This window comes from Amaranthus tricolor, chromosome 12 (assembly GCF_026212465.1).
Source record: "Amaranthus tricolor cultivar Red isolate AtriRed21 chromosome 12, ASM2621246v1, whole genome shotgun sequence".
NCBI lineage: Eukaryota > Viridiplantae > Streptophyta > Magnoliopsida > Caryophyllales > Amaranthaceae > Amaranthus > Amaranthus tricolor.
Genome location: NC_080058.1, coordinates 2,518,811 through 2,546,467, shown reverse-complemented (window position 1 = coordinate 2,546,467; position 27,657 = coordinate 2,518,811). Strand labels below are relative to the sequence as shown.

The following is a 27,657-nucleotide window of genomic DNA, read 5'->3' as shown; positions in this document are numbered from 1 at the left end:
TGTGCATATTTATTTAAATCTACAAAGATATTAACTTGAAGTTTAATTGTTTAAAAAGAAACTTATTAAGATATAAACCAAAAGGCATAACTCTTAAAACGATCTTAGAATATCTAAAGTGTGGTATATATAACAAAAGAAAATATATTTAGGATGGTTAATTTTGTGTTAGTGAGTAATATAAGTTTATTACTAAATTTGTTTTTTAATTCAGATTGATGTAATTTACTTTCAAATTTTCAATAAACACTCATGTATATTCAACGCAATAATTTCATTTGAATTTAGTTTAATATGAAGAATAATGCATTAACTTAGTGATTAAGTGCTTTTTCATTTAATCCCGTGACAAGAGTTTTATATTTCCACAACCTACAAAAATGATTAATGCTTCTCCCTCATGCCTGAGAGATTATATATCCTATTCTCAAATAAAAAAAAAATTATTTCATTGCTCTGAAGATAACATTAAATTTTTTGTGTATTGTTACTATCATCGACACACCTAAGACTTAAATTTTAATTTATATTGATAGTTCCTAACTTCCTACTCGACGGAACTATAATTTTGTATTGATTCAAGGTTAAGGCTACAAAAATTCTACAGATAAAGAAAGAGAGAAGTTAAATAGATTATAAAAATCAAACTCTAATATAAGAATAAAAGGGAAAATAATCAACCACAAGTCCAATAATTATTGAACTAACCCATGATTCTCCAAATAAACCTTGTTTTAACGACTGCTCTTGTTAGAAACCATTTCAAAGTGAAATAACCTCAAAATAGAAAGCTTGAATTTTCATAAGTTTTATTAATTAAATTATTTAACTCATATATGAAGTTAGTCTAACATTTAGAGTCTCTCATAGTGTTATTTTAATTCTTCCAGATTTAGCAAAATCTACCGCTGTCCATTATATTGAATTTGCTATGACATATACTTTAGCATATCCCTTAAATGTATTAGTTTTTTTTAGAAAAAATGAGCTCACAATCTCATCAATTCTCATACACACATTTAATATATTATTTTATTTGAATCACTTATTTTAAATGTTTTATTTTTATCTAAAACCAAACAAACACAAAAGGCATGAAAATATATAATTTTAAAAATTCAATGGAATATATAGTACTATGTATATTTCCCAATAAAAAAATTCAGCATTACTATTACATATCAAATTAATAATTCAAACGAGTCCCATAGACTAAATAAAGTATTAAATTTTCAAAATTATGTCGTTTTATTCACCTATGAACAAAGCACTATATGATTATAAAATGTGAAAGCTTTTAAAATAAAAAATATTGCTATTCCAAAGAGATAGACAGAGTAATATTTTGTGTGATGAGGCAAAACTAGAAGAGAGTGAGAAAAATATTAGCTCTAAAAAGTCTTATAAACATAAAAACATAGGTCGAGTTTGGTTTGGTTGGATGCATTGTGTTTCAAGATCAACTCCCTCTCCCCACGCCCCACCTCAAAAAGTCGTCCACAAAGTAAGCACAAGACTGAGACATAAAATCTGAAGGTAGCCCTTCCCATGTGCAACATAATCTGCTTAGGCAGCAACTAGGATGTTTGCACATGTGTTTGTAAATAATCCCATAAAAAGCTTACAAAACCTCACCTTAGGTAGGAATCTCGTGAATTGGTGGTTGTCATTCTTGCATAACTAAGACAAAGGAAGCAAACAATCCTTCTCTACTCCTGATAGCTAATTCAAGCATATGACAAAAATAATATAGCCGACCAAATTGTTTCAGATACAATGAGAAAATATTTATTGAATACAATAACAATTATCAAATGTATATTTACTTCCTCGGTTACGCTGATTTTACTATATTATTCATTCTAAGATATCCCGATAGTTCACGACACTCTTTAACATCATCATACCAAGTATATCTCGCTTATAGAAGTGCTATGATTAGAGTTTGTGAGGGAAGACGGCCAACCATATCCTTATTAAAGGCGGTTGGACCCATTGATAACCTCGACTCAAGATAAACCGGCAAACAAAAGAAATAGAAAGACTACACTAACATATTTAAAAGCGGAGCCAAAACAATTCAATCCCCTCCGGTCATTTTTCTCTCGTTTTATCTTTTGCCTAATTTCCAGCATCTTGAACAAAGTAAAGCAAACTTAACAAAATGGAAGAGTATTAGTTGGTCCATTATAAACTGTATAACATTCTATACAGGAACCACATTCAGAATCACTTTCAATGCAAAATCTAATGAGATATTTTTTGGTGTTTGTTCTGTATTTCATTGTCTCCCACTTAAAATACAGGACATTTCCTTCTTATTGAAATGGGTCCCATTTTATAGAACCCTCCCTTTCAATTTTTCCAAAAATATTCTATTTTTTTTTTATATTTTATGATGACCAAAACATGAATGGTAATAATCACACAAAATTCAAATGTTCAAAATTGAAATCTCTCCTCTTACTGTCTAATACAGGTTTCAGGCCTGCTAGTATCTTTAACCATCAGACCTTTATAGCTCTGCTTACTGGATACTTGAACCTTTCATAATAATACAAGTTTCTTGTGCAGTAATAGAGTTGTAATTTTCAGTAATGACAGAATGTTAAAGAGGAGCACAGATTTACCGGTGTTTGTATGCTGTGATCTTCTTTGTTTGGATGTTGATGATGACATAACACGATGCTGATTTGAATTTACATGCAGTCGTGCAGATGGTAAGTAATCATGCATGCTTGAAGAGTTTCATGCTGAGCCAATGAAAGTATACAGCAACAACTAATATGGGCAGTGATAATGGGACCAAGAAGCAATAATATCTGTGACAAAAATGTCCATGAATATTGGGTATAATCAGTATGCATCAATTTATCAGTAAAACACTTCTACATCTTAATTATTTTTCAAATCCAAAGGCAAACTCCCTCTGTCCTTTGGAAGTGTTACATTTGTCTAATTGTCTATTTAAGTTGTTCTAATGAGTTTGCTACATTTTGTTTTTTAAATGGCCTACCTTTCTCTCCCGAATTCTCATCCACACACTTCATTTCTGAGTATGTAATCCACGCATTTCAATTTTTTTCCCTTATTATGTTCACATTATTCAAATCAACAAATTAAAAAATGGCCAACAGCATTTACAGCAAACTCCGAGGAAGTAAGGAGTAAAGTTTTGCAGACTTGGGTTATACAGAAAATCAAGGAATGAATGTCTGGGTTATACACATCAGATAACATCTGAAGCAATACACATGTGAACGATTGACGTTTGAAAACATAAAGGAACTTCTTTAAATCATATACCATTATGTAGTGTTTGGAAAAAAATATTTCATTTCAAATTATGGATTTCAATTATGAAATCATAAATGAAGAATTTGAGAATAACAAGGTTTGAGTAGTCATTCTCAATGTTCACTACCTTAAATAAAATGGTAGAATTTGATCCAAATCCAAATTTAAAAATTTTTGATTTGCCAAACAAAAAATTTAAGCTGATTCCAAATTTCCAAATAAAATTATTGTTCCCAAACATGACGTTAAGGATTTTGACTAGAACCATTTCTACTCGTGCTGCACAAAATGTCACTATAGAAAAGGCGAAAAAGTTAAGCCCATTCAATGAAATGAAGTCCTGCTCAATTACCTCATACTCCCTTTACCAACATATGTCCATCAGATTGACCCAGAAAATTAAAAACAGATAGATGTAGTGATGAATGAGTGAGATTGTGAGAGCATGAGGAAGATTTGAGTAAGCTCAGGCTTCAACTTCTTCAATGGTGACAATATCAATTCATCTAAAAGAAGGGACCCCTCCCCAAGCCTCTAGGACAAGGAAAGTTCAAGTACATGTTTAAATGAAAATTCAATAATACTAGCAACGGTCACTATGACACATTGACACCACATGTGATCAGTACATGACCGTTACCTTGAATTACATAGGAAATAAAATCAAGTTTGTAGCAAGTAAAACATACACTAGGAAAGTTTGAAGCAATAAATATCCAGATCAAATTAACCTTTATAAATAATATGATGACATTAAGACCATTATTCCAACAAGAGGCAACCAATAAGAAATGGAATGCAGGAGGAGAGGGTATTTGGCTCTGATCAATCTAGTAAGATTTGTTAAATGCTCGATAAAGTTTAGCTTTAAACGAGTAGATCCAAAGATAGAACACAATCTCATTACACAACAATTTCCCATTCCACAGTCAAAGCCAGCAGTAAACAATGTAGTAGTACTCAACTTTTGAAAACATAACACAACTTAAAAGATTATGCACATAATGATAGATGGGACGTTTAAAATTTATGGAGAAGAACCATTGAATCGTGAAAATTCACCATCATAACTTCTGATCATGTGAAAATACCTAGCATATGTCGACTTTGGCTAAGACAAAAAGTTGAACAAATTAAAACTCCCTTTCTTTTGAAACTAATAATCTCATAATGAGCCAAAAATACCTCGAATCCAAACTTCTGATCATGTGAAAAGATAAGTCAACTTACTTTATTAATGCTTACATTCTTCAAACTTTCTAACAAAACTAATAATCCACACCTAATACATTATAAGTTTTCCAATAAATGCATTTTACTCTACTCAAACAACCATTATTCTTTTGGGACAATCCAATCACAAGGCACATTAGAGAACATATCATACAAATCATCAGTAAAAAAGAGTTACCTATAATCAAAAACTAAAGAACATTTGGGTTTCTAATACTAAATGCTCCAGATAGCTCAATAATTGACCCATATATTAACTTGATAGGCTAGTACTATACATAATAAATAAAAGAAGTGTACTATGTACCTGTCTTGTTGTATAGCTGATATGAGAGGATTATCTGATGGTGCCACGAGCTTTGAAATAACAGCAGCATAAAAGAATGCTCCAAAATAAGTTAATCCAGTTACAACAAACACGAGCCCCCAGATTTGTTGTGAACATGTGTGAGCTCTCATGATTTTGGAGCACCGGAACCTGATTACAATAAAGCTAACTAAGGGTAGTCCTTTTCTAACACTATTCACCAAGATCCCAGAGTTTTAAAGTATTGAAAATACCTTTGCAAATTATGCTACATCGTTTCTTCAGCTTTAAACTTCACAAAGGTGAAAGCCTCATCTAATCAAAAAGCCTCATCAAATCAAGGACATTCATATTTACATTCAAGATTAAAATTAAACTTGACATATACCATATACTCAAGTGCATAACATGACATGATACAGATTAAAATTCTCTTAATACATGTACTTTTAAGAAAATTAAACTTGCACTCACTCATATGACCTTTATTATAATCAAATAACCTCATCTAATCAAGGACATTCTAATTTACATTCAAGATTAAGCATCATATACTCAAGTGCACAACTTGATATGATACCAAATTTAAGATAGCCTTGATTTCAAAATTCAACTACTAATGCTATGGTTAGTACTTAGTACTAAAGGCTGCATTTATCTATACCTTGTAAAAAATACTTCAGAACTGATCAAGACAGACCAATCTGGACTGTATCGCAGATTGAGGTTTTAAATACTTGATGCATTTGTATCATCAAAGTATCAGTCAACATATTTTCAATCTCTAAAGAGTTATCGTTGACTCTACTCATTTGTCCCATTGAAATTGCTACAAGTGACTTTTTCATGTGGTTCAATCATGAATAAATAAGAGCCAGAAAATTTGACCAATAAATATGAAGTTTTAACAAAATGTTAGGCCGTACAGAATATAAAGCAAACCTCAGCTAAGTTTGTAAAAAAGAATCAAATTGCAAATACCCAAAAGCATAAATTGCTTGAAAATTTGGAATGAAAGCATGAAGATACTATTACAATGGATGAATTCAAGAAGATGATTATCTTTAGCAGTTCACAAATTAGAGAAAATGCAAAGCTTCGATCAGAAACCCTAACTGTTTTACTTGCACTTCAATTCCAACCCAATTACTCTTTTCTATCAGGGTTTAGCACGGAAATTCAAACACCAATACAGAAAGCATCAAATAATTGAATAAAACTATCGAATAAAACAATAAACGAAAGACCGGGAGTAAATCGAAGCACCTGACGGATCAAAGAAAAAATCAAGTGCCGTTAACATTTTAAAAAAACAATTATCCATCAAAAAAACAATTTAGGAAAGGAAATACTGAAACTATTATAATGCAATTCACCAATTAATCAACACAAATAATGACAAAAATATTGGAAGAAACAAACAAATTCAATCCAAATAAATCAAGGAAACAAGCATATTTAATAAAAACATTCAATTGAATTAATAAAAACAATGAGTACTAATAAAAACAAATTCATTCACATATTAAAAACAAATTCAATTACTGATTATTGATATACACAAATTAAAAAACAATGGTGAGAGGCGAGTATACATACCAGTCACAAGAGCAGTAGGCGAGTAGGAAGTAGCAGATGAAGAGGAAGTAACAGAGGCGCAGAGATTGGCGATGGTGAGAGGCGAACGGTGACCGCTGACCGGAGCAGACTACGTTCTACGGTGGTGACCGGTGAGTAGGCAATCTAGGCAGTACTATTGAATTAGGGAAGAGAAAGGCAGCATAATGTTAATGTTAGAGTTTGAACCACGTGATTAGTGATAGTGATCTAACTGCATCACTAGCTTTTTTTTTTTCGATGTCATCATTAGCAATTTTTAATCTTAATTTAATTTTTTGTTTATTCTTATATCAAATAATAATTAGTTATAAGGGCATATATTAGTTAAGGTTTGGAATAGTAATTAAACTTAAGTTTTAGATTAAATATTTTAAGGCTTGAAATAAGCTTTATAAATCTTGGATTTGCTTTTTTAGGCTTGGAATAAGACCTGTATTATTTGAGTAAGCAAATTTAGCATTAGAGTTTGATTGTCTTGGAATTGTTATTTTGAAGTTTAGAATTGACTATTTAAAGCCTGCATGATATTGTGAGGTTTTTGAGGTTTGATATATGTTTTTTAGAAGTTGACTTTTAAGGCGAAATAAAAAAAAAAAAATTAACTTCATTGGTTTTTTATTAGTTTTTGGCTTATTGATCTAATTTCTTTATTAATTAGACAACCAAGAATATTAATTTTGCCAAACATCTTAAACCATTGACTTATTCAGCTACTAATAATAAAGACGACACTTATGACCGGTTAAGAAAAAAACTAAAACAACAAGTAATAACAACTAAATAACAAACAATAAACAATCATTTGTAAATTAACAAATTCCTGAGTGAGACGTCTCTTTTTAAGTCGTTTTTCGTATATGGACCAAATAGCCCAACTAATACAATAATTAGCATCAGAATTCCTTGTTTTAAGGTCGTCAAGAATAGCTCATGATAGAACGTACAAATACTTCGCCCACATTTTTTTCTCAATGAAAAAATGAAAAGAATAAGCTTGTTCTCAAAAAAATTTCCAAAATAAGCTTTGGAACATTTTAACATTACCAAAATAAACGTTTTCATACCAAAGTTGAAGTTAGGTATATTTTTTGTTATTATTAGCGAACAAAGAAACTAATAAAAAAAAAGTTAAAATTATTTGTTCGCTGTTAAATAACAGTGAATAAAGAAAGACAGTGTCATAGTGTTGAAAGGGATAAAAATATGAAGAACATATTTATTCTATTTGAAAAACATGTGTTGTTCGATGTTTTTCATTTTTTTTGTCCCTAGTTCCTAATAACAGTAGGGGTGTTCATTAGCGGGTATCTGACATTTCGGGTACCCGGAAAGTTAGGTACCTTTTTAACGGCCCGTGTTCCGGCCCAAATTTTCCGGTTCCCGGATTTAGGATACCCGGATATGTTGGGTCGAGACATCGGGTTTTTTTTTTTTTGGAATTTTTGGCAAAACTATTTTTGTTTTTCCGTCGCTGACAGCAGGTGCCCATCTTCATCTCCCTTCATTTTAAATTGTCCAAGACAATGGCTGGATCTAGGATAAATCAGTAACTTTTTCAATAATGGAGATGAAGAGCAGGTGAGGTCACTAATGAATTTAATGATAAATGAGCAACTTTTTCAGTAACGAAAACAAAATTCAGAATGTCGTTTTACCATGAAAATTATTTAGGTTTGAATCTTCAACCGTGAAAATACAAACCCCATGAATCAAAATTATTATCCATATGCCAATATGCCAAACACCAGTACTCTAGTAGAGCCATTAGTTTGAAAATCCTAAAAAGAATTCCACCTTTAATACTAACGGAGTAACGGGTCAGAGGGTACCCGCTTAATGTGAATTGCGGCCCCACGACCCGACCTGGTTAACGTGGGTCGAACCTGCACTTATAATTTTTTAAAAAATTGACCCGCCATTTATGATGCGGATCGGTGGGTCGAGTTTTTTTGAACAGGCCTAACTAACAGCGAACATCAAATTTTGACTTTTTTTAACCAGTTCTATTGTTCGATATTAGTAATAGAAAATATACCTAATCTTAAACTCAGACATATTGTCATTATTTTGAAAATTAAAATTTCTTCGACCTTATTTTGAGAATTTTTTTTATACTAAGCTTATTCTTTTTCATATTTTTCACAATTCCGTTTCTTCAATCAGTTCATAAACAAAAGCCCACTGGGCCATTTCGTACAATTCCACAATCAACAAAACTCATCTTCCAAAATCTCCCCTTTTCTAATTTCTCAGTCGCAATTCGCAAAACAATAATTCAGACTTCGAACTCTCAAAACATAAAACTTTTCAAAAAGGTTAAGCAACAACAATGGCGGCAGCAGATGTAGAAGCAGTCGATTTCGAGCCTGAAGAAGACGATCTCATGGATGAAGATGGACTTGCTGCTGAAGAAGCTCCTCATCCTAAGCTCAAATCCGCCATTACTGGCGCTGGAGGTGACTCTTCTGGCTTCACCGCGAAGAAAACTAAAGGTCGTGGTTTCCGTGAGGACGACGCTGACCGTAATAGCCGTTTGACTGCTCGTGAATTTGAATCTCTTGATTCCGATGGCGGTCCTGGCCCCGCTCGCTGTCAGTTCTCTTTTGACTTCTCTCTTTGCAGTTCCTTAATTTTATTAATTTTTTTAGGGTTTATTGTAGTTTTCTTAGTTGGATTGGTACTTGCTAGGGTTTTGTGATTGTTAGGGTATTAGAATTTGGAGTTTTCCTTAGGTTTTATTTTTACGGTGGATTTCCTTTTTCGTTTGTAGACCTGTAAGTTTAGGCTCGTTAAATTTGTGCATTTTTTAGGGTTTATTGTAATTTTCGTTGCTGGATTGGTAAATACTAGGGTTTGGTGATTGTTAGGCTTTTAGAACTTAATGCAATAGAGAATACCAATGTGCAAGTAATAAAAAAAACACTAAAGAGTGAACAACCCAAAAACACAAAAGATTTACTGAGAATAACATTAGTCTAAATTGGAATCTTTTTTAACATATTGTCTTGAGATTTTATCTAACGATTCAAACATAATGTGAAAGGGTTTTGATTTACAATAGTTAGTCCTCTATCCAGAAGCTGAATTTCTAGTCTTTGGAACTTTGACATAGATCACAAACAGAGTAAAAGTGCCATGAAAGCAATGCTCTGAAGTTTTGGACAGGATAAATAGTTGTTTTAGTGCGTATGAAGATGGACTTCTTTGTATCACTTTATCTCCAAGGCAACTGGTGGTTTTGGTGGAGTTTTGGAATAGCTTCTAGTCATGTAAATGTTTCGGGGCTTACAATTATATATTGAAGCCCGATGTTTATAATCATCTTTTTTTTCTAATATAATCTGTTTTCGTGCTTTGTATCTGCAAATTTGATCCTGCACAAGAAAGCTGAAGCTTAGAGAATTTTTTCGCTGATCAGTTTTTCGTGTGTGCATTTTCCCCTTTACAAAATAATCCAAGATTAGGACATTTTAGGAATTAGGATGCTAGGCTTCTTCTATCTTTCTCGACTTCTACTGTGAACTTGTGGTTCTGAAACTTAGTTTTAAGAAGCACGAGGCACAAAAGGTCCCTTTTCTTAGATGCAAAACAAAGGCGCAAACTTTTTCTATGCAAGGCGCACAGTTTTGCTAAAATGCTTCAAAATCCATTTAAAAACTTATTTAATACTTAAAACATGAAATCCATCTTATTATAAAATATAAGTAAGATAAACGCTATATAAACACATAAAGTCATACGCTAGATCGATAACATAGTCTTGAGTTAACAAAAAAAAAAACTAATATAAAGACAAAGGTAAAGAAAGCAAACAATGCTTCTTGACACTTTATTTGTTTTGTGGCACACTCAAACAAACAGTAAAAATCTAAATTGCCTCATAAGCCTCTTCACCATCTCCTATATTGTTCTCATCATCACTAATATTGTCTTCTTTCTCATCATCATCATCCATTAAAATAAATTTAAATTTTTTTAAAAATCAGCAGCAATAGATACTAAACAAAGCAACCTTTACTCTTTTATAAATTATAAATCAAATCAAAGAGGAAAGGGAAACACGGAGGAGAGACTGAACGAGAGAAAGCAAGAAAGAAGAGAAAACCAGATAGAGTGAAAGCAAGAATGAAGAAGAGAGAAGACGTTACCTGGGTGGTGAGGACGTCGACCAGTAGAGGAGTAGAGGAGATTAGGTGAAGACAACGACGCTTTAAGGTGATGCAACAACTGTTACTCTACTGTTTCTTAGTCCTCCATAGTTTTAGGGCAAGAAAGGGGATATTTTTGCTTTCCATTCAATAAGCAACTAAGAATTGAGGGTTATTTCAATAACATTAAGGAAAGGCATGTTATTTGTCAAAAATCACATATGATATACACGAGGCGCGGAGCCTCGCGAGGCGCTATAAAGGCACACCATGGAAGATTCTTGTTGCGCCTAGACTCAAGGGAGTGCCTTTTAGTGATCGCCTCTTATTGCCTTGCGCCTAGGCACGCTTCGGGCACACTTTTTTAAATACAGCTTGAAAGCACCATGCTGTCATTGGATACTTTGAGGAACTTTGTGTTATTGTTGACGCTTGTGAAAGTTTGTATATGATGGATGATGCTTGGAGTTTATTTTAGATATATGCAGTTTCTTTTGACGGTGGAACTTTGTGTGGACAGAAGTTTTATTAGTTCATGTCTAGATTATCTCAAGTACCCATGTCGAACCGTTGACACTTTAATTAGTTTCAAATTATGTAAGATCTTGGGTTACAAACAATAATCATTCACTTCTTTCAGCTGGATTGTGTAGGCATTTGAGGTTGAAGCCCTCAAATAATGTTTGATATTCATATGTTTGAATTGGGAATTCACATGGTGTTAGTTTTCTTTGTTTCTTTTAGTTATTTAAAAGTGTTTTTAAGGTTTTGTCTCAACAACGCATTTGTGGAACTTGCATGTGTAGGATGAGTAGAAATATAAACAAGTTTTTAAGAGAATTATATTGCAAATTGGTTCTCAAAGTTTAGTCCTAAGAGAGTGAAGGTGATGCTAGGGGAAGTTAGGATTATGAAGGAGTTGGGGGTACGAATTGATGAAAAAGCCACAAATAGTCAAAAGTACGATTTTAAATTTTGAAGCCTTTGCATGTTTTATTGGTGCCCCACTGATACTGTAAACTGTTGATTCTTCGTGAAATTGTTTTTCTTATACTTCACACTGCACACGCTTTTATTTCTGTCTTTGTCTTTAGGACCTTTCCCCTCTGCTATACACTGTTTGAGTCTAGTTTGTGGTTGTGAAATCACTTTTGTGGTGGTTAAGATTGATTTCTTGTTATATGAGTTTCTTACTGGCAGTTTCTGATTGTGAAATTATGACATGTTTTTATTGCAGCAATCGAGGGCTGGATTATACTTGTCACAGGAGTTCATGAAGAGGCTCAAGAAGAGGATCTCCATAATGTCTTTGGAGAGTTCGGTCAGCTTAAGAACCTCCATTTGAATCTGGATCGTCGTACTGGATTTGTCAAGGTGAATAGAATTTTCTTACTCTCCACATAGTATGGAGCTTCTTGGGCATCTTTAGTTGGTGGATAGTAAAATCCTGGTTGATACGAGATCAGATAGCTTGTCTGCAAGTTTCTGATGGTGTTGCTTGTCAATAATTGTTAATGATGTTGCTTGTCCATCTTTTCTAATGGTGTGGTTTGTTCATTGTCATATTTTTCCAAGTAGGCATATATATTAGATTGACTGAATTTTGTGTTTTATGTTTATTCCGTGTTCATCCTCTTCATTATACAAGATGTAAAGGAACCCATAACAAGTAGCTTGATCATGAATCATGATTTTTGATTAGTTTCTATCAGTAAAGCTTTTTATTTTTAGTGTTATTAACACAAATTTTTAGGATTATGGCTGTTCATTTCAATGGCATTATATCAATATAAAATACAGCATTATATTGGTATAGTTTTGATTAGATATGTTTTAATTAAAATGATTAAAGGTGAAATACATGTTATAAGTTACATTGGTGGATTATAATTCAGGGGTTTCTTTTCCTGGACTCTCTTTGAAGCTTATGAGAAAGGGGTTTGAAATTGCTTTCTTTTGTTCTGTCCTTTTTAGTGGATGGGAATGCATTAATTATATGTGGATGGCCAGAAGCCCGTTCAAAAATTGTCATTGTGTAGATCAATAACATAATTATGTGCCACTTATTGGGTTTTAGGAATGTTCGATTTGTTGATATCCTGAAGATGAGGAATTTCATTTTTGAACAATATGTTTCTTATTTGAATCAATACAAGATAAATATGCTTCGTTTTGAAGAATGATGTTGGTTGTGGCTGCTATGGTATCTATTTTGCTTACAATAATTAGGTGATTAAAAGTGGCATGTGAAGGGAAGAGTCCTTAGAGAAATGATGATAATGTGATCTTTGTTGCATGTGTTAAGTTTGTTATTTCTTGTTCATATTCAGTGCTCTTGGTGTAGCTCTCCCCCTTTCTAATCTCGATTCCCGCGTTTGGGAATGATCCATTATGTTGCATGGAGAATTGAAAAAGATTTGCATCAAAAGTGGTTGTCAGCAGCATCACCATGGGTTCTGTAGATCTTTGAGTCAAGTTCTGTGAAGAGCTGAATTTTGATGAAGTGACTTTCATGGGGGCCTAGTCGGAAATTTAAAGGAATTTTTATCTTTAAAACTATAAATGTAGCAACCTGCTTTGTAGGGGTCTCATCACTCACAAGTCACAACCAAAAGATTTTTATTGCATTTGGGTGTGTTTATTCAAAATTAAAGTGAGCTTAATGAACTCTTGAAGTGCATTGTGTCGATCAAATATCTTATTGCGAAGAAAGTGACTGAGAATTTAATATTGGCTGGAGATGTTGCCTAATTTTGTGTTAGGACCGAGTAATTTGAGTTGCTCTGCCTTTAACGTTGGACCTAGGAAACTGAAGCTGTAGGGAGACTAGGAATTTTATTGGCTATGGTTTTTGATATACTAGGATCTAAGTTGGTATGGTAGCAAGATTGTTTTGTTGACTTAGTGAGTTCAGCTGCGCGGAACTTGGGTGTCGAATATTACATTATGCGTTGATTTGGGACTTTAGTTGGTTCATCTTCTGCAAAGGGTAACAGTTTTGGTTTTCTCTACCTCATATAATGAAGGATGGTCTGCCAATGTGTGTTTTTCTTATTATTCTTTTTGTATGGGTTGAGTGTGATGTTTCTCCTTGGCATTGTACACATACTTCTTTCACCTTAAATATGTTCGGTAGATTTGAGTTACAAATCTGCATGAAGTACCAATGTGGTGCGTTTTGTTAGTCAAATCTAAAGTATCTTTTTGTGAAATCTAGTCCTGATTTTCTCATTTGTGGTAACTTGATGGATAATTTACCTTCAGGGTTATGCACTGATTGAGTATGAGAAATTTGAAGAAGCACAGGCTGCAATAAAGGAGATGAATGGAGCTAAATTGCTTGAACAGCCAATAAATGTTGATTGGGCTTTCTGCAACGGGCCTTACAACAGGAGAAGGGGGAATCGGAGAAGGTTTGTTTTTCTCAACAGTTGTTTGTTCTTGATTTTTTTTCCTGGGATAATGGAAAGCACCAGACCATGTTTTGGTTTCCATACTTTATCTTATTTGACATCTTGTTAGTAAAATTTGTTTGCTGTGTATTTGAAGATGTAGTAGCCTAACTGTTAAATGGGACACTTGGGTACAGAATTTCACGTAGAGTGACCATTCTGGTCTTTTGAAGGGGTTAGATTTTATGTGCCCTTTGTTTTTTGACACACAGGCTCTTCTTTTTTTGTTCTGATGTTTTGCAAACACCGAAAGAAACTTTCCCAACCTTCTTGATAGAAGCATTTTAGGACATTATGGGTCAGCGGTTAAGATTAAGGGGGTAAAGTACAGTATTCTTGAAATGCTTTTGCTTTTCCATGATCTGAAACGCTTAATGTTATAGTAGTATATCTGTTTGGAATGGAGTAGTTTAAACTCATTCACTCTTAGGGGCTGATTGGTATAAGTAGTTATATGGAAAGGGAATGGAATCAGAAAAAGTGGTGAAAAGGAAACAATAAAGGTTACTTTAATAACTTGTTTGATTTATCTATAAGTAATGGAATCAGTAAACACAATACACAATACCCATCGTTATACTGCATTAAACATTTTTCTCTCTCCTTCCATCACCATCACCGTAGCCACTGCTGCCGCCAAGGATATCACTACCACCACCGACACCATTACCACCGCCATCACCATTGTCTTCTCTATATATTAGTCATTGCTTTTCTCTCTCCTTCATACTATAAAATATAAATCCCATCTTTTGATCTACTTCTTTCTCCTAAAATTACCTAATCTTTTTTATTTATTTATTTCTTTTCTTTTTAGTTATTTGTGGCGTGAGATCAGAAATTAGAAATAAAATTAAAGCAATTAACAAAATGAATATATTTAAAAAGAAAGGAATTCAGATGGTTTCAATCATGGCTTCACCCAATTTTTTCAACAATCACGTTTTTCACGTTGAATTTTATTCTACAATTTAGAAACCAATTTAACAAAACCAAAATTGCAGTTGATTGAATTTTATCAATTTCAATAATTAATAAGAACAAAGAAGCAGAGGACATAGAAGAGAAGAGAGACATGAAAACTAAAGGAATTTGAGAAAGAGTTGAAGAAATTTGGGCAAAGGCTTTGAGCCACAGAGATGAAGTTAATTAAGAGAGAGACTTTGAATTACAGTGGAAATGTGATTTGTTACCACTGCTTTCTGACCAGTAACAAAGTAAGGGTTTGGGTTAACCTTAAGAAAGGGAATTTGTTACTCAAAAACTATAACAAACACTTAGTAACGGATTCACTACAGTGTTACCGTTTCTTTGAGCCAAATTTCTAATACCAAACAACCCCTTAATGTTGTAAATACACTCAACTTCTTGGCGTACGTTTTCCCTAAATGTCCATTATTCTTGTCAGGGAAGAAGAGAAGCGGCTGTTTTTATTTTAGGTTGCTTTTTTCTTTGGGGGGTGGTTTTGGGTGGATTTCTCTTGAGATTCTTTATGTAAAACTTGATTTGTCAACGGTCAGCATGGCACAACCATGACGGTCCATAGGCCGCGTTACTGCGATGTCTGCCTGGCCGACATGGGGTGACGACTGTCAGTTTGACCGACCTCCCAGCATTCCTAAGTCTGGAGTTTTCAAATGTGTATTTATGCAGTGCGCTCCACCATTTAGTTGTGATGGATTTGTTTAATCTTGTATTACAAATGATTTTGTATTAAATGTATATGACTATCATTAATTAATACTCTAATGCAGATCACCACGTGGACAAAGATCAAGGAGTCCAAGAAGAAGATTTTAAATCATTTAGTTGCTTGTGGAAGTTGTGGATACCTTATCCTGATTTCGAGTTGAAAGTGTGTGCTGGAGCTACTTTCTTTTTGCCAAGATAGTGAGGCATTGGGCTAATCTTTGGGTTTGTATTAGTTTGTTGATACATATAAGCTTTCTTTTAAAAATGAACCCTAACTTTTGGAAGAGTGGCGTTTGGACAACATTCTATCCCTGTTGAGTGTACACTACCTTTATTGTATTATTTAGGTTTAGCTATTTGACAAATACTTTTTAACTTGTGGATTTTGTATTGTTTCTCCTCCCCAAATCTAGGACTCTCAGCTTATTGCTCCTTCACCCTATTCATGGCTCACGAGTTTCATATCATGGTCTCTATTGCACTCCTTGTGGGATGAAGAACTTACTCTTACAACGTTACGTCAAATCGCTCTATCATTTTCCTCGCTCGACTATTCAAAAATGTTAGAAATTATGATAGAAAAGCATGTTTTGATGAACGATAGAGTATAGACATTAAAAAAATGCAATTATGTATTCAAATAAGCAAGTAAACAAGAATTAGAAAGACCTTCATGTAGAAAATTCTTTGTACTTTTTCACTATATTTGGTATTACATGAATTAAATCGAAGGAAGAACTTGTAATAAAATTACTGAATCAAGATCTATGGTTCTACGCTTCTACTCGAGTTACATTCTTTTTTGGAAATTTGAAACAGGTGCAAACACAAGCTTTAATATATCTAACTTTAATACGGTTCGATGAAATTTTAATTTTACCCATACATATTACACTAAATACAATATTCTTTACGTGTGTCTAAGTTTGCACCATATAATCAAAAATATAATCAAAAATTTCACGGATATTTGAAACTAACGTTCTAACACAATGTATTTCTTGCCAATATAGTATCATTGCCGTTGTACAACACAAGAATCTTCCAAAAATGGGATTTGCAAACTTAAGCACGAACATTCTAGAACAGTGTATTTCTGTTAAGCATCAACTGCAAACTCCATTCTTTCATATTAATATCACTAATTATATCTCTATAAACTTTTTTCTTTAGCTCATAAAACCCAAATTTTTGTTCCCCAATCTTCATCAAAATTTTTCCTTCACATTCACTTTCACAATCATTACCATAAATTTTAGGCAAGTGACCCAAAATTCTTACATCATGATGATCAATACCCATAAGATCAATCCTATATTTCTTCACCCAATGATTTGGAAAACCTTCATTTTCATTCATCATCATCCATACATCCATATTTGATTCCCATGGTAATCTATCAGTCAAACATAATTTATCATTAATCTCCACCAATTCCAAGCATTCAACTGATCTATCCGAATAAGTTTTTGGGAAAGAAACCATCCCAAAAATCTCCATACCCAAATCAAAAGACATGATCTTTATACCATTTGGGTTGTATTTTTTTTCTCCAATTAACCAATAAAATTTCCCATCAACATATGCATAATTTTTCCTACCAAGAACATCATTATATGGGGATTCTCCAATAAATTTCCAATCTTTTTGAGAATCAAAACTAGGTTTTGTCAAAATCTCACACATTACCTCTTGCATTTGACAATAATGGAAATTGTCAAAAGTCTCAATGGTGTAAAAATGAAGAAGCTTGAAACCCTTTCGAAACATCCCAAATGCCCAACTGAAAGTGCAATTGAAATATCTTGAATTAGGGATTTTAGATAGTTTTTTGATGATGGGATCATAGAAAAATACATGGGTTTTTGATAATAAACAAAGTATTCCATTGCAGGTTAAGATATTAGTAATTAAAGGTTGATCAAAATTATTGGTAAGCATTTGACTTACTTGGGTTCCATCAATATAGCAAGAAGAGAATTGGGTTGAAGAATTTTCATTGATCTGAACTTGTTTAGTGAACAGCAAAATTGGGTTTATTCTGTGTTTTTGATGGTAAAAACCTCTGAATTCTGGGTTTTGATGTATGTTAAGCCTCCATTTCTTACAAACAATGGTTAATTGAGTAAGTTTTTTCAATGGAATCCTTGAAAAAATGTCAAAGATTATGTCTTTTGGTAAGGTATTGAATTGCACTACTTTATCTGGTGGTTCTTTTTCCATTGATTGATTGAGAAACAAAAAGAGAAAGGAAGAAGATGATGATTGTGGATGAATTTTTTTCTTTTCTTTTCTTGAAAATAATTGTGGATTAAATATTGTCTTTTTGTGGGTATTTTTCAGCAAATCTGAAAAAGTCTGAATTTATTGAGAATTTTTAAAAGGGAAGTTGAGTAGGAAAATAGTACTCCATAATATAAAAGGTTTAAGCTTGACTTGTGAGAAAGAACAAAGAAGTTCCAAAGCTAGTTTCTTATTGGTTTGGTTTTCCCTTGATTCATTGACATCAAATGCTGTTGTGAGATATGGTTTCTCAATGAAACGATCTTTAAATAAAGAGTTTATATGCTAATAATTATATTAATTGGGCTATTCAACTCATGTATAAGAAACGTCTCCGGTAAAATCGTATCACACTAAAATTTATGATAAAATAATTAAAGAAGATAACTCTTGACTACACGTAATAAATAAAGCTTTGCAATTATGTATTTAATAATTGTTTTTTTTGGATAAGAGTTTTGAGACATGCACTTTCTTTTCCCTTGGAAGTTAAAGTTACTTTGGAGTACTTTCATGGTGAAATGTGGCAATGTCGTACGGTATATGATGCATATTAAGTGTATCGTTAACTTATTTTATTTGTTCCTTCCTCATTATTTAACACTTAATTTGTTCTTGTATCATACTATGTGAAATGTGAATGTTTTATTTGTCCTTGTAATTCATTTAGTGATTAGTATTGATGCTTCAACTACTTATCGCTTGTTCGATGACACAAGGTAGCCGTGGGGTAGCCGTTAACGGTCTAAATAAGTGTTAACTATGCCCGTGTGTAAATCTAACCATAGTGCAAAAATACGGTTTCGGTCATGGTTGCGGTAACGGTCAAGAAACGGATTTCACGGCCAATACGGATGACTTTGTGGTGAATGTGGTCTAGATTTCAGTCACGGTAAACTTAAAAACTTTTACAATACGAACACAACACGGTGATGCGGCCTTGTTTATGCACTAGATAGTTGTTAGCTATTCAATTGTGAAAATTATTACTGTTTGGTAAAAGGTGTGCTTATGGTAGTTATTGGAATATAATATGCTGAAAAAAAATATAGAGAACATCTTAAAACGCTATTTTTTAATTTTGGAAAGCATCTAGTTATGACGTTTTGAAATAACTACCTATATCAACTAAGCGTTACCTAAATTGCTACCTTACCGCACAATAATATATTTTCTAAAGTAATATTTTAGCCTCATTAAACCACCACAATTACTTAAACTGCTACGCTGTACACAAAGATTTCGAATGAAAACAATTCGAATAGATTCAAAGATACAAGGATAGTGATGTAGACATCGTATTGGATTTTCTATCTTTGTCCCTACCTTATCTTCCACGCATTTATGTCTTTTTCGTAGAGCAACTATCTCTTAATATAATACAAAGGTATGAATTTGTCATTTTAATATTAACTATTACTGTATAATCTTTCAGATGAAGATTCAGTGATAGGTTGGATAATTGCCAACATCACAAATTATATTCTAGATGCATCATATCATGATTTAAATGATTATTATCATAAACTTGCAACAATTAAGTTTATATACTTAATTGATTACATACACAAATGTGACACTTTGATTTTGTTGAACGTTTCTTATTAATCATGTGCAATTCTTTGTTAAATAGGAGTATTTATGTGAAGTTGCAAACTATCATGGGTCAATCACTCTTGGTGTTCTTGATGTAAACGCTGTAAACGTTGTATTGCATAGTCCATTCCTATGCCTTTTGATTGGGTGGCCCGGATATTAAGGTTTTTCCCCTCACGGGTTTTTTATACCGGTGGTTTTGGGCTCCTTAATGTTTAGTGTTTCTTTAATAATATTTACCAATTTTTTAAAAAAATATCATGGGTCAATCAGAAACAACTTTTTGTTATCGCTAACAGGGTTATGTTGCATACATCGGATTCTCTCAAACCCCAGTGGAAGCCACCTTATTATGTCTGAGGTAATGGAATGTTGTCCTTACTTAACATGCATTTATGATGTGTTTGTCTTCCTGTGTAACTATACATCAGACAGTGGGAGCAATACAAAGCAATTTTCTTAGTAGCTCATGCTTCCAAGCTGCATCGTATTCGATTATTGGTAGAGGGAATAGGCTGGTTTGGTGTCATTGCTTTACTATGTACAGTATGGTATGTTTTTGTATCACCTAGCTTCTGAGCTTCTGTAGTTATGCTTGTTATTATAGGGGAAGAATCCATATACTTCTAATGTCATATCATGATCAACGTGAAACGAAAATTTTAAAGCGCTCTTGTAATCTGCAGTTTCTGGTCGACCTAATGTGCTGAGAATTGGATTAAGGCTTTAGCATTGTTGTCTTGTGATCTGCAGGCGTAGATTCTTCAGTTTTAAGATGCGGTTGCAGCCCAGAAGGTTTCCTTGCATAAGCTTGTAGGAGTTGCAATGATCTTCGACCATTTCCAATTGGAGTCCTTTGGTTGATGCATCTCTGCTAACTGTCATAATACATGGTGAGCATTGTTATGATTATAAGCTAACACAATCATTGAATAGTTAGAATATGAATTATGATCTTTTATATGAATAGATTGCTTACTCTTCCATCTCTGAGCTCAAAAATTACTTTATCATCTGCTGAACGAATTGGTCGTGTTGACGCTATCTGTAGAAGATCAGACGGCTCACTTATCAATTATCATGAATTTTAGTCACTTCAAATATAACATATCTCGGGGCCTCAACCATTAGAGCTTTTGGTTGAGATCATTCCTTAACGTGATATCAGAAGCTAACGTATCGAAAAGTCACGAGTCCAGTCTTATTCACTCCTTATTTTTATTGAAAGCTGTGGAGTGCCTGTGTTGCATCCACACTTTTAACCCAGAAGGCTCTCGTGTGAAAGGTCGTGATAGAGTATATAACATATCAAGGGCCTCAACTATCAACTTAAGCTTTTGGTTGAGATCATTCCTTAACGTGATATCAGAAACTAACGTATCGAAAAGTCACGAGTCCAGTCTTATTCACTCCTTATTTTGATTGAAAGCTATGTGGAGTGCCTGTATTGCATCCACACTTCTAACCCAGAAGAGTCTCGTGTGAAAGGGTGTGATAGAGTGTATAACATATCAAGGTCCTCAACTATCAGCTTAAGCTTTTGGTTGAGTTGGTTTCTTAACATCACCGAGTTAACAAACTTACATCTGATTACCTTAGCATCACAGTTTTCTGCATTGTGTACACTTTCTTTTTCATGGCACAACCTCTTGTTTCTTTGATGTTTCAGCTCTTCCGCGCCATCTAGTTCAACTTTTATAGTTTCGGAATCTGGAAATCCGTAGTCCCTCCATTTCCATTCCCCTCCGTTGAAGAACCTTAAGTACACTTTTCCGTCTGAGCCAACTACAAACAACTGATGACCTTCAAAACTTGGGCCGGGTGCTCCTGCTATATTCACTTCTTCATTAGGCGTGCCATGTTCAAACCACACCCATCCATCAAGTGAGTTCCAATGATATTCAAATAGTCCACCATCTTGTGAAATCATGAACAGCGAGCATTCCATAGATAGCGATGGTCTAATAGCTGTCCCGGGTAATCTCGAGAGAATTAGGTGCTGAGATTGGTGATGCTCATGCCATAGTCCCGATAACGTGTTATATTGATACAATCTTCCGTTCCTTCCGATAACAAAAATGACTTTATCCCTACACATTTCCTGGTCAACTAGTGTTGCAATCTTTGTATTTGCTGGGTTTTTGCAGTCCTTCCATTTGAAGTTTCTGAGAGCAACCTAGACAACAGTGTCTGTAAGTTCAAGTAAAATTTATGATGGTAAAACATTTGTTTCTTAGTTGAGGACTATATACTAAAAACTAACCCTAGCTATACACATCCATTCATCCCTAATTATTTAGGTACTTTTACTATAAATATTAGGAAAATTTGACAATAATAACCCAACATATTTCCTTTTCATTGAACAAAACCCATGTTTTGGTTATTCTTAAATTATCCCACCTATTGCATGTCTTGGTCTTGGTCTTAGTCATCAGCCCAGTGTCCAACACAAAATCAGAGTCCGGGGGGAGAGGTAGCGGACAGATCGTACCCGTACCCCCTCAAGGGAGAGAGAAGGAGAAATGCGTGCGATCAAATTAAACCCGTCCCATCTATTGCATGTGGGTGACGAAAATCTAACCTAAATGAAAATCGGTGTTTTGATGGTTTAATGAAGAAGGATAAAGACTTACGGAAAACACAAATTCTCGTATGAAACAGTTTCACCATGAGACATGTCTCATACTTGGGTCATATAACCCAATAATAAGAAACTTTTTGTTTATAGACTTCTTATTTTGAAGTCGTTTCACCGTAAGACGGTCTCATACAAGACGAGCTGTATGGAAAAAGGATGAAATTTTCAGGTTTTTGACATGGCTGAAATGGAGTTTTACAAATGGATTATATAGATTGTGTACATTTTCAGCGTTTACATGCAATAGGTAGGATTATTTTAGAACAATCAAAATGGGTGTGTTCGTTTTTAGTAAATGGGCAATAAATCGGATTATTAATGCAGTCGAGAAAACAATAGTTATATGCCTATTTGTGCTTTACTTACAGTGAACTGTAGTAGCCTTCCCTTCTTGCTTATGAAATAAATTGCATCATTTGCTGTAATTCTTTTTCCTGCACTGTGAATCCTATCCCAAGGGGGCCCACCAATTAGCTCTTTCCCTTTCTTCATGGAAGTACAATTTATCCATTGAAGCTCATTATTGCTTCTTTCTCTTATAAGCAAAGCGCCATGGATATCGATCAAGAACAGACTTCCATTGTAGCTTCCAACTGCACCCTTCATTGCTGTCGGGTGTTCGTGCTTAAGCCAAAGTCCTACATTATCACTATATAGATACTCAAAAGCCATACCATTCTTTGACACCATAAAAAATGATCTGCCTCCTTGTATGACTCTCAACCCGAAGTTAGAATCCACCCAACTCTTGTTCAACGCACGATCTTCCTTGGTCTCATCTAGGTTGATGCTCGACTCATTGGGGATCAAATAGTTCTGTTGCATTCCTTTTCTTCTTCTTGTCATAGTTCTTGTCTTTGTGTAGTCATTTGTTTCATCCTTAACTCCTATTAGGCAATTAGAAGGTCCGCGCTCCTCTTTGCAATACTCTGCATTCCATCCTTCAGTCTCGGGGGCATCCAATGTTGTCCAATAATACTTCGATGATATTCTTTTTCGGGTATTGGGTTGATGATCTGGCCCCGTATTTTCACCTCCAATGCCTGCAAGATGAAGTTCTGCAATCCTTCCATCGTCTAGGGGGAAAATTAACCTACCAAATTGATATGCTATCCCTGCAATGCCTCTTGCTACCATTGCATGTGGTGGATGCATATGATTTATCCATGACTCTTCAAGTTGATGTTGTTGAACCATTCCTATCATCATGCAAACAACATTCAAAAAAAATGATTGTATACATCAGAATTAAGGGTTAGCCTAGTGATTGAAGATTTCCATTCCCCTTTGCATTTAAAGGATTCCGAATAAAAAATCATCTTATACATCACACATGTCTTCTTTTATGAGTTTTAGTGTTAATTTTGATGAAATGATGGTAATAATGGTCTCATCCTTCCAATTTTCTATTACCACCTAATTCGGCAAGCAAATTAGTTTAGGACAAGCATAATTATGAGCTTTGTCGAGTGAACTTTCTACCTAGAATCGTATATTCGTTAACATTCCCACGATTTAATACCAACAACCAAATAGACCGTAAAAAGCTATAGCGAGGTTTGTTTTCCTTATTGTATACCAATTTGTTTAGTTGTTTGATATTCCATTATTGAGCCTGATGCTGTTGTTAGGAACACTGAATACTTCTCACTAGATTCATCTTCTGGAACAGGTGTGATTGATGTCAGTAGTTGATCTTCAGGTCTCCCATGTATTATCCATTTCCATTTTCTCTGGTTCAGTCGCCTCTCAACAAATTCACCGGCCTGAAATGACATCAAGGAAGTCACGAACATTAAGAACGAGAATCTATTATTATCAAACCTTTTCGACAAATGCATATTAGTCATGTTTGATGGTTATTACACCTTGTTCAACAGAAACAATGATATTGATGAAGTTCTGCCTATCACTTGAGCACTGCAACCCCCTGATGACAACAAGGAAGTATGTTCGGCTGACTCTTTTCTCCACACATGCTTCTTCCAGGGCGGTTTGGTGCTTTTATCATACTCGTAAAGATCTCCTGCCGAACTATGGTATCCAAAATTCATATCATGTCTTTCATGAACGTTCTATTAAGAATAATAGCTGGTGTGGAGGGAATAGTACCAATTACAAAGCATAATAGCCCTTAAGTTTATAAAAGTGCAGGAACCAACTCAACCAAAAACTTAAGTTAATGGTTAAGTGGTTAGACCCTAAGATAGTTAATACTCTATCACATCTCCTCACACGAGAGTCATTTGGGGTAGAAGTGTAGATACAACACATACCCTTCTTATACGTGACGCTAAAATTTCCACTCAAAATGAGGGCATGTCGAGGAACCAACTTAACACATAGTTTAAGTTTGATAGAATGTATAACATATCCTGAGGCCTTAACTAAAAGCTTAAACTAATGGTTGAAGCTCCACCGCTCCAAGTTATGTTATATAAATACTAACATAATGTGTAGGAAAATCTAATGGGACATCTATGAATACAAAGGAGGAACACTTAAAGGATCAATAGTTTGTTTTGCACTTGTATTAGTTCACCTGAGTGTGAAGATAAGGTTTGGTTTGAGTGTCTCAACATCAGCTATTCCTGCAACATCTGCCCCTGGGGGCTGTCCATGATTCACCCACCTGTTTGTTCACAATGCAGAAATGAGAACTTTTTTTAGTGACAGACTGACTTCTAACCATCAGTTTCAAGTGATTCCGAACGGATCATGGGCTAGAAAACAGTTAGAAAAACAGGCTGCAAACTTTGCTCAAAAATTTGAAAAAATCAGGCCAAGCGAAATGTTCAGCCAAAAAATGGCCCGAAAAATCTCACATGGGCAATATTAATCGGCTTTATAGAAGTTAAAGTGTGATTCTAGAATTTAGTCCATGAATTTAACTACCTTATCAACAATGTGATGCATCATACCTGGGAGGTTCGACCCCAACAAGTTCAACTAGTGACCCATTCTTTGTGCAGAAGTAAATTCTCCTGGGGTATGTGCAAATTTTGTCAGTTTTCTGATTATGGAAATTGTTTTTGAGCATCTGGGTTATATAATTAGCTTTCATTAAAAAGCAAAATGCAACTACTCACTCCCCATCCTTTGTAACAACTCCAGACTTGATCACACTTTCCTCTTTTTCATTGTGGTCAACTCTAGCTTCAAACTTTGTCCAAAGTAGTTGTGAATTTTCAATCAGTTGCATCTGTAACAGGAAACAAACCCTTTGAATATGATGCAGAATTTAGAACTATCATATGTTATTGTAATTAGAGCGATCTAGCCATCTAGGTCTGAGCTTGCCTAGGCCATGGCCCAGTCATTTGACATAGAGAAACACATTTAGAGGTGGGTGTTCAGCCCACCCTATACTAGTATCCAGGATTTGCCACCTTATTATCTATAATCAGCCACACTAATTAAAAAAAGAAAAAAGAAAATGCAGAACTTAAAAACAATAAGAATCAGAAACTTGGGTCTACCTAGGGCTTGACCCAGATTATATGATTAAAAACTCTATTAAGAATAATTTGCGAATTACAACCTTAAAATTTAGCATTTTTGTGAATTACAGCCTTAATGTTTATTTTTTGCGAATTACAGTCAACAAAGTATTAAAGTTTACAAGTTCAGGCCAAAAACACAGAATGCCGACCACTTAATCCAAAATTCCAACCACTAAAATGGTCGGAATTCTGTGTTTTGACCTGAATCTGCAAACTTTGATACTTTGGTGGCCATAGAGTCTGTAATTTGCAAATGTGCTAAACTTTAAGGCTGTAATTCGCAAATTATTCTAATATTAAAGAAAATGACGGTTGAATTGGGTCTATACACATGTAGAGATGAGTGTTTTACCCACTCTATATCGGTATTCTCCTTTGATAGTTATTCATCTCAAAGATACTACAAATATATTGGGATTGTTGCTATACTTGACTTGGATCATCAATACTTGGTTTTATCTACATTGGTTTTCTCATTTCATGTGCACAGAACAGAACTGTACCTGATAAAGATACCCAGATTCTGAGAGGGCAAGAATTGTCTGATTAACAAAGAACACAGATACAGCAGACTCTGCATATTCAGGCAAATCATGAGGAGCGATCACCCATTGCACTCCATTCCAAAATCTCTCGTAAATCGAACCACTCTGACCAGTGATCCAGATGGATGCATCCGACATTTTTGTCAAAGAAACGCGCTTCCTCAAAGGTAAAAGTCGTCTGTAAATCTCCTTATTCGCTTTTCGTGCAGTACTATCTCCATTTTTTACCCGAACATTCTCTGTTCTATTTGGTGCTTGACGGATAGAACCCACTACAGTACAGTTACCATTGTTGCAGGTAACTAGATCATAAGGCAGTTTAATAAGTACCCAACTGTCTGATTCCTCATCAAACCGAAAAAATCTATCGATTTTGTGTCTTGCCGGACTTGGGATCGATCCAAAAGCAGAAAAATAAGTCAATGATAAGGTACTAATCAAGATTATGGATACTAAGTTTGCATCTAACATGATGAATAAGTTTAATCATTCAGAAAACTGTAGGGAAATCCAGGATTATCCTACGGATGGAAGGATATTTTCTGATAAACAGACAGGAATTTGAATTGCTGTTGGTATTGTGCTTGTTTTTGAGTGTGCTTGGGGGAGGGAGGGTGACCCAAATGATATGGGGTCCCTAGAAGAATTGGTCCATGCTGAAATTCTTTGAAAGCTTATATATGTAAGTTTCATGACTTTTTCATTATAAAGATAGAATCACAATTTTTTTTGGGGGACCATAAAAGATAGTTTAAGGGTAGTCTAAGTGGGGTTGCTGATTATGAGAAAAGGGTTCTTAGAAATCTAGCTACATAGCTGAATAATTATCAAAGTTTATGGAAAGGAGTTGGTGGTTAATAACTTAACGAAGAAGGTAATCTGTCACGTCTTATTAAGTTAAGATATCACAGACAGGGGAATTTAGGTTTGGGCCTGCCTTGATCACTCATGACATTTGATTAAAAACTCCATAGCATACTTTATAACACAAAAGAATAGCAACGGAGTTGGTTCAACATACATGTAGAGATGAGTGTTCAGTTCACCTTATACTAGTATTTTGAATTCGTCTGTCAATCAGAAAAAGTTTTTACCTTTTCGAAATAGTATGGAATCGTAAATGTTGTAAATGATGGCTTATTATGGAGGATGTAGAGAAGAAAAGAAAGTATGTGAATGTGACATTGCTTTTAGAGAACTTTTTGAGGGTCTATTGCAGCCTCGTTTTTCTTACCTAATGTAATGACTTTCTAAGAGTATTAGTACTTGAAAGTTAATTATTCTACATATTTTTTTGTTTGATATTGATTCTTTTATTGATGAAGCAATATATTATTCCC

At 34.2% G+C, this 27,657-nt stretch overlaps 3 protein-coding genes and 1 long non-coding RNA gene across 9 annotated transcripts; 1 reads left to right on the top strand and 3 right to left on the bottom strand.

Moving 5' to 3' along the window:
* Positions 1 to 2,439: 2,439 nt before the first annotated feature.
* LOC130796874 (uncharacterized) lies at positions 2,440 to 6,766 on the bottom strand. Its single transcript, XR_009038766.1, has 4 exons — positions 6,437 to 6,766; positions 5,092 to 5,152; positions 4,838 to 5,008; positions 2,440 to 2,822 (listed from the first exon to the last, which is right to left on the bottom strand). It is a non-coding gene; the product is annotated as an uncharacterized LOC130796874 (long non-coding RNA).
* Positions 6,767 to 8,612: 1,846 nt separating this feature from the next.
* On the top strand, positions 8,613 to 27,600 carry LOC130796777 (RNA-binding protein Y14A). Of its 5 annotated transcripts, none has more exons than XM_057659162.1 (7): positions 8,613 to 9,048; positions 11,843 to 11,979; positions 13,870 to 14,018; positions 15,812 to 20,179; positions 20,382 to 20,521; positions 26,263 to 26,484; positions 26,616 to 27,600. In XM_057659162.1, exons 1-4 carry the CDS (start codon positions 8,787 to 8,789, stop codon positions 15,855 to 15,857), a joined length of 594 nt encoding a protein of 197 aa, XP_057515145.1. In that variant the 5' UTR covers positions 8,613 to 8,786; the 3' UTR covers positions 15,858 to 20,179; positions 20,382 to 20,521; positions 26,263 to 26,484; positions 26,616 to 27,600. The 5 variants fall into 5 exon arrangements, with proteins under 5 accessions (XP_057515145.1, XP_057515143.1, XP_057515144.1 ...); XM_057659160.1 differs by adding an exon at positions 23,942 to 24,308 and having other exon boundaries at positions 26,263 to 27,600; XM_057659161.1 differs by adding an exon at positions 23,942 to 24,308 and having other exon boundaries at positions 15,812 to 20,521.
* LOC130796776 (F-box protein At3g07870-like) lies at positions 16,545 to 18,026 on the bottom strand. The gene has a single exon (XM_057659157.1). It carries the CDS (start codon positions 17,970 to 17,972, stop codon positions 16,830 to 16,832), a length of 1,143 nt encoding a protein of 380 aa, XP_057515140.1. The 5' UTR covers positions 17,973 to 18,026; the 3' UTR covers positions 16,545 to 16,829.
* Positions 20,205 to 26,788, bottom strand: LOC130796775 (uncharacterized). 2 transcript variants are annotated; one of them, XM_057659156.1, is made up of 10 exons: positions 26,276 to 26,788; positions 25,359 to 25,471; positions 25,191 to 25,253; positions 24,812 to 24,901; positions 24,138 to 24,303; positions 23,849 to 24,035; positions 22,636 to 23,468; positions 21,213 to 21,804; positions 20,608 to 20,673; positions 20,205 to 20,506 (listed from the first exon to the last, which is right to left on the bottom strand). In XM_057659156.1, exons 1-9 carry the CDS (start codon positions 26,786 to 26,788, stop codon positions 20,639 to 20,641), a joined length of 2,592 nt encoding a protein of 863 aa, XP_057515139.1. In that variant the 3' UTR covers positions 20,205 to 20,506; positions 20,608 to 20,638. The 2 variants fall into 2 exon arrangements, with proteins under 2 accessions (XP_057515139.1, XP_057515138.1); XM_057659155.1 differs by having other exon boundaries at positions 21,223 to 21,804.
* Positions 27,601 to 27,657: the final 57 nt, after the last annotated feature.